General features: G+C 55.2%; 1 protein-coding gene across 1 annotated transcript in view; it reads right to left on the bottom strand.

Annotated features, from left to right (window-relative positions):
* CLPB (ClpB family mitochondrial disaggregase) overlaps positions 1–14,911 on the bottom strand; it is a 129,758-nt gene that overhangs the window by 22,316 nt on the left and 92,531 nt on the right. The window contains exon 6 of the mRNA XM_004618207.2: positions 8,881–8,978. Coding sequence (XP_004618264.1) covers positions 8,881–8,978 — 98 coding nt within the window. The remainder of the gene's footprint in view (positions 1–8,880; positions 8,979–14,911) is intronic.

Genomic DNA, 14,911 nt, shown 5'->3' with positions numbered 1-14,911 from the left:
GAAACTCTGATAAAAATATAAAGTACAGTTGGATTAAACCAGGTAGAAAGTTACCACTTCATCCTCCTCCCAACGCTCAGTAGTGGTTTTCGTTTGCTCTGTTTTGTCTGGGGGCCATACCCAGCCCTGCTCCGAGGGTCGGCACTTGGGGGCTGCTCCCAGGGTCCCAGGTGCGAAGTAAGTGCTCCAGCGTGTTGAGCTCTCCCGGACCCCTCTTGGGGGCCAGAGAAACTGCTCAATGGGCTGAGCACAGGCGTTGCACGCAAAAGGCCCAGGTTCGATGCCTGGCACTGCATGGTCCCCTGTGCACTGCTGGGAGTGACACCCCATGGCTCCTGCAAGTGGCTGGGGTTTGCCGCTGACCCTAGTGGGTGTGGGCCCCCCAAAAAAGCAAACAAACAAACCCAAAAGAAATGTTAAATGATGTTTACTGATGAGACACGAATCCAGGTTCACAAAAGGCATGTGGGGGCGTCTAGGAAAACAATCAATACAGCTTGGACAGACTCTGTACAAGGGAGGGTGCTTGCTGAGGGGCTCCCAGCTGAGGCCAACACTGTGGCTCTCCGAGGAGGGGAGCGGGCTGCCCCGCTAGGGCAGGCCAGCAGCTGGCCCAGGGCCCTGGGCAGAGAGGCGGCAGGAAGGAGCCCCCAGCAGCGCAGGGGTGGGGGAGAGCCATCATCTTCTTAATAAAAGCCAAGTGCAATTAGCTTCAGAGGCCCTCACCTGGAGCCGGCAGCCGCCCGCGCCCCGCACTGCGTCTCCACTGGATAATCGCGGCCCTGGTTTCCATCAGTCCTGATTTAATATGGCACCCTCCCTCCTGGCTGTGAGTGCGTTTACAGGAAAAGGCCCAGGCGGAGCCTAGCTGGGCTTGTCTCAAGGTGGGTCGCCAGGGGAGAGGCTCTGTGGGGGAGGACGGCGGGGAGAAGGGGTCTGGCGGGTGCCCTATGTGTGGGGCGGCCCTAGGGACCAGCTCTGCCAAGAACCTGGCCGAGTCCCCCTCTGATAGGGCAGCTAGGGTGGGGGTGGCCGGGAGAAGGAGACCTGGGCAGGGTGGAGGAGGGAGGGGAAGGGGACGGAGGCCAAGCCACGGGCCGCCTCTCTGAGGAGGCTGGGTCAGCCCCACACCCAGTCAGGCCCCAGGCCCTGCCCTCTGCGCGGAGCCAGGCCTCTACTCAACAGAGAGGACCAGGTGGGGGGCTGGAGAGCCACACACGAGGCCTGGCATGTGTCGGGGGGGATGAGGGCGAACCCGCAGCAGGGAGACCGGTGTCACAGGAGGAGCCGGGGGAAGCAGAGCAGAAGGGGACCCAGGGGCTTCAAAGTCCTTTGTGCTGCTGATTTGAGGCCACACCCGGCAGTGCCCAGGGGTTCCTCCTGGCTCTGCACTCAGGAATCACTCCTCGTGGTGCTCGGGGGACCCTATGGGATGCTGGGGAGGGAAGCAGGCGGGCTACGTGCGAGGCCAGTGCCCTCCCTGCTGTGCTACTGCCCTGCCCAGGGCCCGGAAGTCTTGGGACAGCTCGCTAAGTTCCCACCCCGTAGGGGGGGGGGGCGGGGGTGGGTCCCCGGAGCAGATGTCAGTCCTATGAGACTGGGAGTGAGGCGAGGGGTGTTCACTGCTGCGCCAGCCCCCGACCCCATTCTCATCTCTCTGGGCCGTCCTGTTGTGGCCCCTCTGCGGGAGGCAGCTCCAGAGACAAGACCACTGAATGGTGGTTAACGGGGCAGAGGGGCTCCCACGAGCGATCGAGGGGAGGTGGGACGCACGTCATGCCAAGGGGGCTTTGATCCCTGAGATAAGGTGCTGCCTGCCGGATTTTTCAACCGTCCGTCGCCTTTCCCCCTGTGACATTAATAAATATCTTGGAGGTCTCAGGGAGCGGGGGCAGACCATGGAAAGATCCTGTGATTTCTCAAATTCCCACTCAGGAGCATCAGCCTCCACCAACAGCGGCAGCACTGCCTGCCCCCGGGGCCGCTTCTCACAGCCCTGGCCGTGTGGAGACAGGGTTGGCCCCTGCCCGCTGCCCCGTGAGTGACCATTCCCGGAAGTAAGACAGTGCTGCAGCGAGCTCATGGTCTATAAAACCAGACTCAAAACACACGGGTGGGGGGGGGGGCCGCTGGAGTGATAGCATGGTGGGTAGGACGCTTACCCTGTATCCACCCCCCACCAGTCGGCCAGGAGTGATCCCTGAGCTAGGGGGTAAGGGCTGAGCACCACTGCTGAGTGTGGCCCCCCAAAGAAAACAAAACAGAACAGAACCACCACGGTGATGTCCCCACTCTTAGCCTCGGGCTCTGTAATGAGTTTACTGCAAATGAACTCCACAGGCGCTTCTTACCAGAAAGGCATATCCTGAGCTGAATCATAAGGAAAAATTAGATAAACCCAAACAACGGAGGGACATTCAACAAAATAACTAGCTGGTACTTGTTCAAATGTCAAGGTCGTTAAAGACGGGGGAGGAACGGATCCAGATAAAGGGAACTCGAGAATCAGGACTGGTGAAGGGGGTCGTGGATATCGGGAATCAAGCACGTGGGAGGCTCTGGGTTTGAGTCCTGACACTGCCAACAAAATAGTAAAGCCAAATAAATACGTAAATAAATCTCACAAACCCGGAGGTTGGGCTTGTATTTTTCCATATAAAGATAATATCTGGGACAGTTGGTAAAATCTGAGTTATAGTTACAAATTAGTTCATATCAATGTTAGTGCTCTGATTTTGAGGATAGTATTTCTTTCTGTTAAAGGGGAAAAACCTGTTTTTGAGAAAATAATACAAGTACTTAAGAGTAAAGAGCAATCATATGTCTAACTAACTCTCACATGATTCAGAAAAAAAAACCGTCTCTTATATACATATAAATTATGTATGTACATGTAAGTAATAAAACAAATGTGATAAACTGTTAACTACTGGAAATCTGTGTGAAGGGCCTATGGGCATTCCTCATAATATTTTTGAAATGACATGCAAATAAAAGCAAGAAACTCAGGATAACGCTCTTCCTTAGGGCTGGGAGTGCCTGGAATAGTTCATCTTCTCATCAGGCGGCTGCAGTCTGCGGAAGTCCAGAGAGCTACAGACAAAAGCTATGTGCCTCTTAGACAAATAAATTTTGATAAAAAGTTTTTTGTCCTCATGGTTAATTAATTTATGTTTTGTGTTTGGACCATACCCGGCAGTGCTCAGAGATCACTCCTAGGGGTGCTCAGGGCTGGCTGAGTGCAAGGCAAGCACCTTAACATCTGTGCTAGCTCTCTGGCCCAACAATAAAACGTTTCTAAGGGGAGGTGCTGAGGAGATAGTACCTCGGGGAGGGCGCTTGACTTGCATGTGGCCAACCTGGGTTCAGTTCCTGGCATCCCATGTGGTCCCCTGAGCAATGCCAGGAGTGATTCCTGAGTGTTGAGTCAGGGATAAACCCTGAGCATCGCCAGGTGTGCCCTGTACCCCCCCTCAAAAAAATAAAGTTTTTAAGAAGTTGAGAACAAAGGAGAAAGCAAAAGCACGGACCCTAAAGCAGGCAGTGCGGTTCGGGGCTCACGGGGCCTGCAGGGAGGCTGCGCTGGGCGCAGGGGAGGCACGGGCAGGCGCTGTGCCATATTCTAGGGCAGGAGGGACGGGACCCTCTTGCCCCTTCTTCCCTGGCAGGCTTCCCTCAGCGCTGCTGGGGGCACCCAGGCTCGTCTAGGAGGCAGCCCCCGGGGAGCGCCGCCTCCCCAGCTACCCCTGCAGCAAATGAAGAGATATGGAGCTCAGAACGGTGCTTGTGATTCTGTCAGTGGGATATGCAAATAAAATATATATGATAGGCCTATCTGCCTAATATCCCTGCCAATTCATTCTCTGGGTGTGATTAAAATGAGCAATAAATTCCACGCGGGTCTCGGCGGAGTGAGGATCTGGGAACGGAGACGCAGGCTGGCACCAGCCTGTCCCCCTCAGCTGCATATTCATCACGGACGAGCGCCCCATATTTCTGTTTTATCTGCCATCGAGTGCACAGAGATATATTTCTACCTCTCCTTCCTCTCTTAGTTAAGGCTCAAAAATGGGCTAAGCTCTCAGTATTACACAGCGAGATACTTCAATGGAGACCTCAGGCTGCCCGCTGCCGGCCCGCTCTGCTCATTCTGCTCTAGGGGAGCCCCACTTTCAGGGGTCCCCAGCCCCCACTCTGTGGGTCCCTCTGAAGGCACAAGCCAGTCTGTGGGGGCCCCTCTCCAACCTCTCCCAGATAAAGTCAGGGGGACCCACAGAGGCGCCTAAAACAGAATGCTGAGAGCTCCGAGAGGAAAAATCCTTAAGAACACCTGAAGGACAGAAATTCTTAGAAAAGCAATCAACTGGGGCTGGAGCGTGCAATAGCATAGTGGGTAGGCATTTGCCTTGCACGCGGCCGACCCGGGTTCGATTCCCAGCATCCCATATGGTCTCCTGAGCATTGCCAGGAGTAATTTCTGAGTGCATGAGCCAGGAGTAACCCCTGAGCAACGCCGGGTGTGACAAAAAAAAAAAAAAAGCAATCAATTGATTTTATTTTAATTAATTAATTTGGTTTTTTTTTGGGGGGGGGGGTCACACCTGGTGATGCTCTGGGGTTACTCCTGACTCTGCACTCAAGAATTTCTGGCAGTGCTTGGGGAACCTTGTGGGATGCTGGGGATTGAACCTGGGTCTGCCATGTGCAAGGCAAGCGCCCTGCCTGCTGTGCTATCCCCCTGGCCTTGAAAAGCAACAGATTAAGAAAGGCAGACTAAAATAAAAAAAATCAGACTTATGAAGAATTTTGTGAAATGGAACATAATAAATCACCAAGAAATACTACTGTGAAAAAAAAAAAGTCAGGTTCACAATATGGAACTAGGGTCATAATCCAACTCCTCAGGACAAACAGGACAGAGGAATGCCTGACATGAGAGGTGAATGAGTGCCACATGTAGCGGGGGTCACAGTGACAGTCACATCTGAAAAATAAAGCCTGAGTTGGCAAAATAAAACCTGGCATATACAGTAGGTCCTCAACCAGACTGGAAAAAGAGGTCATTAAAGTTTTATATGTGTGTGTGTACAGATGCGGCCTAGAGGAGGCAAATAAGTATCATAAGAGAAAATATCTGATTCAAATCCCAACAGTTACTCAGAACAAGTGGCTTTTCCTGACCTCGTTTGCTTCTTGCTCTCAGGCCCAGCGCTCACCCTGTTGAAGAGCTGCTGTATAGGTTTGCTCTAGGATGAGGGAGAATCTAAGCGAGAGCACCGGGCACGGTGCCCCCAGGCACTCAGTGCTTCTCCCTGCCCCGGGAAGAGACGAAGAGACGGAGAAGGAGAATGCTGGTCAGACACAGGTGGTCGGCCTTGGACCCGGGACGCAGCCCAGCGCACAGCTCTTCCAGGAAGTGTTCTCTGATCTCCCAGGCAGGGCCAGAAGCGACCATGGGACTCCTGCGTCCCGGGCTTGCAGAGGCTGGCCATTCTGCAGCAGCACAGTTCCCTGGCTTGTGCCCTGCTGGGACAGGAACTCCTCCAGTGTTCCAGTCACTTGCCTGTTTCCCGCCTAGCCCAGAGCCTGGCACACACATGTCCTGTGTAAAGGTGTTCCAACTGATTGAAATGTCTTCACCCTGTGAATGTTCACTTTCCAAACTTCCTGCAATGAGGCCTAGGGCTTCTATAATGACAAACTGTCTAGGATAAGCATGTCTTTGACAGCAGGGGGAGATGAAGTAGAGGGCTGCGTGTGTGTGTGTGTGTGTGTGTGTGTGTGTGTGTGTGTGTGTGTGTGTGTGTGTGTGTGTGTGTGTGTGTGTGTGTGTGTGTGTGTGTAGAATGGCTCCAAGGGAAGGTAGATAAGATCAGAGCGACAGAAAACCATGTCTAGACAAAGAGCCAGGAGGAAAGGGCTGAGGCCTCGGCTTGCTGCAGGCGTGAGTCATTACGCTGCAGATGGAGCCTGCACTCAGCGCAGCAGTGGCGGCTGACTCGGGGCAGAGGGAGACAGAACCTGGGTCTAAAGCAGTGTCCCTCCTACAAAAAACGCTGCCTCCTACTTTGAAGAGTCGCCCCCCGCCCCCCCAGCTTGGAGGAATGAGGCAGCACAAAGGGGTGGAGAGACAGTACAGCAAGTAGGGGTCTTGCCTGGCACATGGTCGACCCAGGTTCCAACCTGATCCCATACGGTTCCCAGAGCACCACCAGGAATAATTTCTGAGGGCAGAGCCAGGAATGAGCCCTGAGCCCATCCAGTCCCACAAACAAACAAACAAACAAACAAACAAACAAACAAACAGAGTGGTGACCACGGGGATGACGCAGCTGACGCTGAGGGAGCTCAGGGAGGTGGCAGGGGTAGAATCTGACAGGACAGTTGTGCAGTCGGAGCAGAGCTCAGTGGCTGGCAGGACTGAAGGGATCAGCGAGGACTGAGCCGGGCTCTCCGCAGGAGAGGCTACAGGAGTTTTGGGGGGCTCTAAAGGCCGCCCCTCCACAGTGAGGGGCTCCTTCCTGCACTGGCCTTGTCCTGGCGCGGCTCAGGATGAGTCTCTGGCCTCTCACCGAGAGCCCTTCCCGAGCCTTCCCGTCACCCGGCCTGAGGCGGCCTCTCCTCCGCAGGCCAGAACGCCGCCATAGCCTGCAGCTGTGGTCCTGGCACTGGGTGCCCCCGGCACCTTCCTCCGAGGAATCCCTGCACGGATCCCACAGACGCCAGGTGTGCGACTGACCGGGGCTGCAGAGAACGCCCCTGCTCACGGCCAGGCCACTGGCTGTGGATGCAGGTGGCTGAGGGCGCCGTTTCTCGGGCAGCTGGTTTCGGTGCAGGCTCCTTGCCAGCCCTGCCTGTGTCATGTGACAGACCAGCCGCCGCCCTGCGCCATCCCACCTGACAAACCCTGGCTACTACGGGCAAGTGACCCCAAGCGTGTCTCTCTCAGTGTTTTTCTCTCAGAATACAGCAGCCTTCCCCCCCTCCCCCCACTTTGGGCCAGACCTGGCCATCCTCAAGGGTTATTCCTGGTGCTGCACTCAGAGATCACTCCTGGTGGTGCATGGGGGATCATATGGGGTTCCAGGGATCGAACCCGGTGACCACATGCAAAGCAAGCACCCTACCCACTGTACTCTCGCTCCGGTCCTAAACGGGCAGTTTCTAAGGGGCAGAGAGTGGCAGGAGGGCCATCTCTGTGGCTCTTTGAAACCAAGCTGAGAGTCGGGGAAGTAGTGGGAAACCCCTGGAGAGGAACACTGGCTCCTGGGTCCCAGCACCCCCTCCCGACTCCCTCCATCTTGGAGGAGTAAGGCAGTTACTCCAGGGAGAACTGGACGGGATTAGTGCTGTTCAGTGAGTGGAAGGAAAGGGTCTTATTTCCAGGGCTCCCTTCACAACCCTCGGCCCTGATGCCTTTATCTGCCCAGGTGAGGCTCTCCAGAACATTCTCTCCCCTCTGGCCAGCAACACTCTGGAGGGCTCCAGCGTCAGCTCCCCGTGTGCCGATGACGAGCGGTGCCTCCCGGCACCCCTGCTGATCCACAGTGAACAAGCGCAGGAGGGAAACGGAATCTGCGCTGTTTTAACCCACTGACATTCTGGGTTGTTACAAGAGCAAAACTGACTTTATTCTGACTGATGCACGGGCTCATGCTGAGCGGAGGCCAAGACACGGGTGAGCCCAGAGGTTCCACTTCAGAGGGAAGCGGAGCTCTGAGGGGAGGTGACAAACCCAGGCCAGTGATCAGAAGCCACAGCCTGCTGGGCTCAGCAGCGGCCTGAGTCTCCCTCCTCAGGAACAGGCAGTACTTGCCTCTAGTGGGCCAGAGCCCGTCAGCCGATTTGCCAAGAGACTCTGTGGTGCTGGAGAGGGGGAGAATCCGGGTCCTCAAATCCCAGTCCTGTCACTGAACCTACAGCACTCGAGGTTTCCATCTTGGTGCTAACACTTCAGGACTGAAGGCAAGTCATGTGCGGCCCCTGCTTCCGCCAGAGTAGAGCAGTGAGCTGATTCAGGTCTTGGAGGTTGAAGACACGTGCCCTCAGCAGCGCCTCCTGGGAGCTGCTCGGGAGGGAAGGCCGGGCCAGAGGGGTGGGGCCGATAGGTCTCTGCTTCAACCAGAACCGCCTTATTTCCTTCCAAATGTTCTGTGAAGGTTTGGGTAAGAGTTCCCATCACTGGGGCCAGAGAGAGAGTCCAGTGGGTATGCGCCTGCCATGCACACGGCTGACCTGCGCTCCATCCTTGACACCCTATATGACCCCCCACACACTGCCAGCAGTGATCCCTGAGCATAGAGGCAGGAACATCTATGGGTCTGACCCAAAAAGAGTTCCCATTGCCAGGCTTGATGATTTCGAGGTTCTTGCTCGCTCTGAAATGGTGATTTGGGTTCTTGGGTTCTGCCCAGGAGCTCCTGAGTTAGGGCTGGTGAAGCAGAGGGTGGCCGTTTCTCAGAGTGTGCCAAATTCTGGCTAAGACAATCAAGCGAACACAGCTTTGGGGCCCTTGGGGTATGTCTGAGAGGGTACGCTCAGGGCCTGGGCTTAGAAGCAGAGATGGGAAGGGGTGCATGAAGAACAGGGTTAGAGCATGTGGGCTAACGATCCCGTCTTTGGCTGAAGAGATGGAAAATCAGGAAAGGATTTGTCTAGATCAAGATTCGATCCCCGGCAACCTTTAGTCCCCTGAGCACTGCCAGGAGTGATCCCTGAGTGCAGAGCCAGGAGTCAGCTCTGAGCAATAAAGATCAGTCCTGCTCTCTCCTCTTCTATGGCAAGGAGCTTGGGGCCCATCACCTCACAGACTTGATGCCAGGGTGACACTCAGAAGCTGGAAGGGCAGCTCCGGGGCCCGCTCCACTCCCCGAGACCTACCTTGACCTCCGACGACCTTAGCAGCTTCATCACCTCCCCCTCTCGGGCATAATCCAAAGGTGTGTGTCCCATTTCATTCCTCTGCACGGGGTTGGCTCCTGGAGGGAGGGGAAGGAGAAACAGAGACTCAGTCTTCCCTTGGAGGTGATGGGTCCTGACTTCAGGGGGAGGAGAGGCCATGGAAACAGAGGAGCAAAAACCAGTGTGAGGCAGCAACACGGTGGGGAAACTTTCTGAGAATTCTTAGCCTGTTCCCGAGGTCAGGGGACTGGGCGTCCGAGGTGTGGGTGCACACGTGTGTAGAAACACATCACCTACCTCCCATATACGGATTTGCACATGCTAGGCACAAACCATACACAGCTAAGTATGTCAATATCACATACACACACACACACACACACACACCCATACAACAGTGCAATATTAACATGCCACATATCAAAATCATTTGCATAAAGATGGACATTTATAAATCATGTAAGAGTTCCTTTCTAAAGCATAGGATACAGGAAATAGCCATAAGAAGGCAGGTCAGGGAAGGACCTCCAAGGGTCGGAGCACATGCTTTGTAAATGGGAGGACTGTATTTGATCCCTGATACTGCATGGTCCCTCGAGGACCACAGGGATCAACTCCTGAGTGCTCAGTGGGGCTAGATCTCCCCACCCCCACCCATGCAAACCCTATAGGGTGTGGCCCCAGAGCCTACACAAAAACACCCCCCAAATCCCAGAACAATGTAAAGTGGCCGAGCAGAACCACCTCCTCCGCTCCCTGCCCCTTTCTCTCCTTTAGTGCTCTCTTCCACCTGGCATTCCCGGCCTGCAAGTCAGGGAGTCCTCTGTGCACGGGATGCCGGTGACCTGGGTCACACCAGCCCCATGGTTCCATGCCTTTTCCAAACCAGCTGTGTCACTGTGAGCAAGCACTCCCTCAGCCTCTAGTCCAGAAAGAAGGGGCCTTCCGGGGGATGCACAGCTCCTTCCTCTTGCTTCTGTCGACTGCATACGAAGTCTAGGCTGGGGTATCTTACGCTATTCTTCAAAAAATCCAGCATGCAACATGAAATACCTGTTATCTGCCTGCCAGGGGCAGGCCTCGGGTGGGAGGGAAGCTGGGCCCCTGGTGCAGGATGGGCTCACTAGTGGTGGGGTTGGTGCTGGAACACTGCTCGCCTGACACAACTCTTGGGAACAGCTTTGTACATCAGTGTCTTGAGGGGACATTCCTTGCTCTTCCTTGCTAGCGAAGGGTTACCTGGAATAGTGGTTTTTCAACTGCCATCCATGGAGCTGAGCCAGCCTACAGGAGTGAACAGGCTGAAAACCACTGGTCCAGTCAAGAAGTGAAAAAGGGTAAAGACTCGTCCATGCTGTGAGGATGGAGGGGCTGGCTGTGGCAGCCAGTACATAGACAAGAAAGGAGAACCCCAAAAGGTGTCCACCTATTATTCACTGCTGGACAGGTGGCTATCAGTATCAGGCAGTGAAAACATTTATTTCAATTTATGAAACTACTACTACTAAATCTCTCATTTTAAAGGCCTATCACTTAACAATAATAAGCATTTATGAAGCGTCTACACAGAGCTGGGTACTGGCTCCCCGAGGGTGATGGACAGGAAGGACAGACTGCATGAAGTACAATCCAGGCCAAGGGCACTTATCCATGATCCTCTAATAGGAGTATAGTACAAAATATTAATGTATATTATTCTACTGATCATATATGATAGGAGCTCAACCTATACTTCAGTAACTTTAGACATAGTTAAAGAATTATCCAACCATCATCACCACTAATTCCTGATCATTTTTATCACCTTTTTTTTGCGGGGGGGGGCTACACCCAGCATTGCTCAGGGCTTACTACTGGCTCTGCACTTGGTGCTGTGGGGATCACTCCAGGCAGTGCTTGGAGGACAACAGAGGGAGCTGGGGATTGAACCTGGGTCAGCTGTCTAGCACTGTCTAGCACTGCCGTCCCGTTGTTCATCGATTTGCTTGAGCTGTATGCAGGGCAAATGCCCCACCCGCTGGACTACCTCTCTGGGCCCCATTTTTATCATCTAGACAAGAATGGTCCCCTCGCCATTACCCCCAGTCTCCTCAACCATCTGTCTTTCTGTCCCCACAGATCTGCCGGCACATGGCTTTGTGGATCTAAGAGGCACCTGGAGCCTGACTCGGGACTGGCTTCTTCCATGAAGTGTAACGTTATCAAGGCTCAGGCATGCTGGAGCACGCATCACTCAGGCTATAAGGTGCGCACACTTCACTTTTCTCTTTGTCAACAAGTGATGATCAATTTACCAAAAAAGTTCACTTTAGCATCTGAGGTGGTGGCTCAGGAACCGAGGTAACAAGGAGGTAACAAACTCAGCAACCTCGACTGTGCAAGTCAGCGGGAGCCTGTGGATCAGGCCTTGAGGATGTCCCCGAGTCTTAGAGACTTCACCACACTGGGGTGCAGGGGGCTCCTTGGCAGGGACACACAGGCTTTTGTTTTGGGCCACACCCTGCAGTGCTCAGGACTTACTCCTGGCTTTTGCCTGCGGGAATCACTCCTGGCGGGCTTGAGGCACCATATGGGATGCTGGGGATTGACCCGGGTTGGCCGGGTGCAAGGCAAATGCCCTATATTGCCACACTGGCCCCCAATGATGCAGTTTTGGTAGATGTTTGAACTGGTTCTTTCAGATCCGCTCCCTCTGTGCCGCTGATCACAAGTTAGCACATTTGCACAGCGTTCCCACTGCGGCTGGAGGGAGCCAGCTTAGCCAGCAGGCCACTGCCTCGGGCCGCAGGGTGTCTTTCCATTAATTTATTATTACTGCTGTTCTCTAGCTGTTGGGCTAAACTCCTCGTGGTGCTCAGGGGACCGTATGTGGAGCCAGGGATTGAACCCGAGTCAGCCACATGCATGGCCTTCACCCCTGTACCACTCTCCCTTTCCAGTCTCTTCAAAAGCCAAGACTGCGGTGGCTTCTCGGGCAATTTACTCAGTGACAGAGAGCAGAGGAGGCTCTGAAAAGGGAATGACAACGAGGGCCTGCAGGCCGTCTCTGTTCACTGTTGAGTATTATTCCATTTTGTGCACACACCGATTTGCTTATCCATTCACCAGCTTCTGGACAAGTGGGCTGTTTCCCTCCTGCTACTATGAACACATGTGTCTGGGTCGTGTGGATGGATGTTTGCAAGCCCTGTGGGCAAATACCTCGGAGTCAAGGATGACGATGATGTAACAGTAACCAGTAGCTGAGCATTATTAGGGGTCATGCACAGTGTGCCACACTTTATTTACATCTCATCCTTTCATCCCAACAACCACCCTCAGACTGTAAATTAAAATCCTCAGGCTACAGAGAGTAACTGGACTCCAATAAGTGAAATAACTAGCCCCACGCCTGCCATCAAGCTAACGACTAGTTTGGATCAGGCATCAAATCCACACCTAGTCCTTTTTTCATTTCTTTTTTTGTCTTTCAAATTTGTTTGTTTTAATTTTTGGATTACATCCAGCTATGCTCAGGGATTACTCCTAGCTCTGCACTTAGATTTGGGGGACGGGGGAGGACACTTGGGTTCCAGCATGCATAGCCAGCTTGGTGCATCTCGGCCCGCGGAGCCACTCTGCCCTCTCTCTGCCCTGCAGTCACCAATCCCTTAACCAGTCTCTCCCTGGAGTTCTGTAAAACCACGTTTCTACCACATGTCACACAGTCCTGTGACCTTCTATCTCTTCTGCAGATTTCTCTTCCTACCTAAAGAGCTTTCTCTTTGTTTTGCTTTTGGACCACACTCGGCAGTGTTCAGGGGACCAGATGGGGTGCTGGGGATGGAATGGAGATTATGTGCTACTTAAGGCTCGAGTCAAGGCACAGCTCCAGCTTCCCAAAAGTGAAAAGCTGGGGCCACACAGTAACTCAGGCCGGGAGTGGTGGGCGTGCTGGGGGCTGGTGGAGGGCCGCGCTGTGGGGGTGCAGGAAGGAGGCCAAAGGGCTCATCCACCTGGTTTGGTTTCCCAGCACACCCGGCTCTCTGGTGTGAGGGCTGAGGTCTCAAAGCTCCTGGGTCTGAAGGCAGCTCCAAGGGGGCAGCGGGCCTGCTCACCTTTTTCAGACAGTGCTGGGGAGCCCTGCCTCCGGAATGGATGGGGGACCCTGGAGAGACCTCGGGAAGGGGAAGGAGAGTTGAGAGGAGCAGAAGAGGGCAGGGGAGAGGGGAGAGGGAGGGGGGACGGGCCAGGGAGGGAAGGAGGAAGACGTGGGAGCACCAAAAGGGGTGAGCTTAGCGGCTTCAAACAAGGGCTGTCAGTGATCTATATTTGCTTACAGAATGAAAAATGTGCACCATAAACACTGGCCACTGAGTAATTTCTAGTAGGAGTCATGTCACTTTTCATCAAGGACCGGATGGGGACAGGTGGGACATCTCCGCACCTGGGCCAGCCGGCCTGCAGCCCAGGAGGCTCTGAGCAGGCCCCGCCCCAGCCCCGGCCCTCCCGGGGTGGGAAGTCAGCCAGGGCACCCCCTGTCCAGGGGCCTGCTCTCTGCGAGGCAGTCCTGGGGGTGGGTGCCTGGGCTGTGTCCATCCAATATTTGCCCCCCAGCCCCCGAACCCTTGCTTGGGAGCTCCGACTTGACTAATTGCTGTAATAATTGATAGAACCTGACTTCTACAACTGATCGATTTCACCTCCACGACCAACGGCCACAAACCATTACACTCCAATAAATAACCACGCGGGGCCTCGCCCGCCTGCCCTCTCCGGGGGCATCGGGATGGCCCATGCCCTGGCCTGACCTCCCCTTGCCTCCCACCCAGGGCCCCTCCAGGCCGAGCAGCTGGTCGAGAGGGTCAGGCCTCTGGGAGCGAGCGACAGGGCCGGACGGAGGTGGGGCACGCTAATCGCAGGCCATCCGTCACCTCCCACTGGCTGTCGGGCCGGGGCCAACACCTGGAGCACCCCAGGCAGCGAGGCGCAGGACCCCTCCCCGCGGCGCCCCGCTCCAGATTAGTGTGTCCCAGCTTATAATATTTGATAAATAGCAGCCCGGCTCCCTGGCAGTGCGGCTGCGGCTGCGGCTGCCCGCTGCCGCCGCGGAAGGTCACTCATTGGGGAAATATGTTTCTGTCAGTGGTATTGAAAAAAGTTTAGTGGAGTGACAGGCCTCAATTTTTCAAATTTTATTAACTCCATCCTCTTAACCATTTGTCTTGAATTCCTTCAGATTCTGGGGGATCTGTCAATAGGGTTTGGGCCAGAAGGGTAGGGCGGGAGTGGGTGGTGGCGGGCCGGTCCCCTGGGTGCCAGTGGCTACCTGGGTGTGGTCACCACGGAAGACAGGGGAGAAGGGAAGGGGTGGGGGAGAAGGCCTGCCGTGGGCAAGCCCCTGCCTTCGGGACGGGCCAGTCTGCTCTCAGCTACCCGAACAGGCCCAGTGCAGAATACCCAGCCTCACGGCTCCTGGTTAGCCCACGGGCTCCCCGACCAAACTGCAGGTGGGAGCACCCACGCATGGTCTTGTAAGTATGTTACCTTTTACTCTCTTTCGGTTTTCGGGCCACGCCTGGCAGTGCTCAGGAAGCACCCCGGCAGTGCTCAGAGGACCATATGTGGTACCAGGGATCAAGCTGGGGTTGGCTGGTTGGGTGCAAGGCCAAGACCTTAGCTCTTGCACCTTCTCTCCGCCAGGCCAGGCTGCTGCAGGAGATAGCCCCGACCCTCCAGCCAGACCCCGCCCTTCCGGCTCCCCAGGCCTCAGCTCTGGGCTGTCTCCAGGTGTCCGCTGAGGAACTCGAGAAGCGAGCAGCTCTGCCCAGCCTGTCTGCACCACCGCCACACGCTCTCCGTCCGGCCGACGCCCCACTCGACCAGACCTCATTCATGTGGTCTCTGCTGGCCGGCGCTGGCCCAGTGCATCTCGCTGCCCCTTTCTCTGCCCAGGCCACATTGGTGCCACCAGGCCCCAACAGCTGCCGCAGAGGGGAGGTGGGGCCAGTGTCTGCCTTGGCGGGGGGAC

The sequence above is a fragment of the Sorex araneus genome, chromosome 6 (assembly GCF_027595985.1).
Source record: "Sorex araneus isolate mSorAra2 chromosome 6, mSorAra2.pri, whole genome shotgun sequence".
Classification (NCBI taxonomy): Eukaryota; Metazoa; Chordata; class Mammalia; order Eulipotyphla; family Soricidae; genus Sorex; species Sorex araneus.
This window is presented reverse-complemented; position numbering and strand designations above follow the sequence as displayed.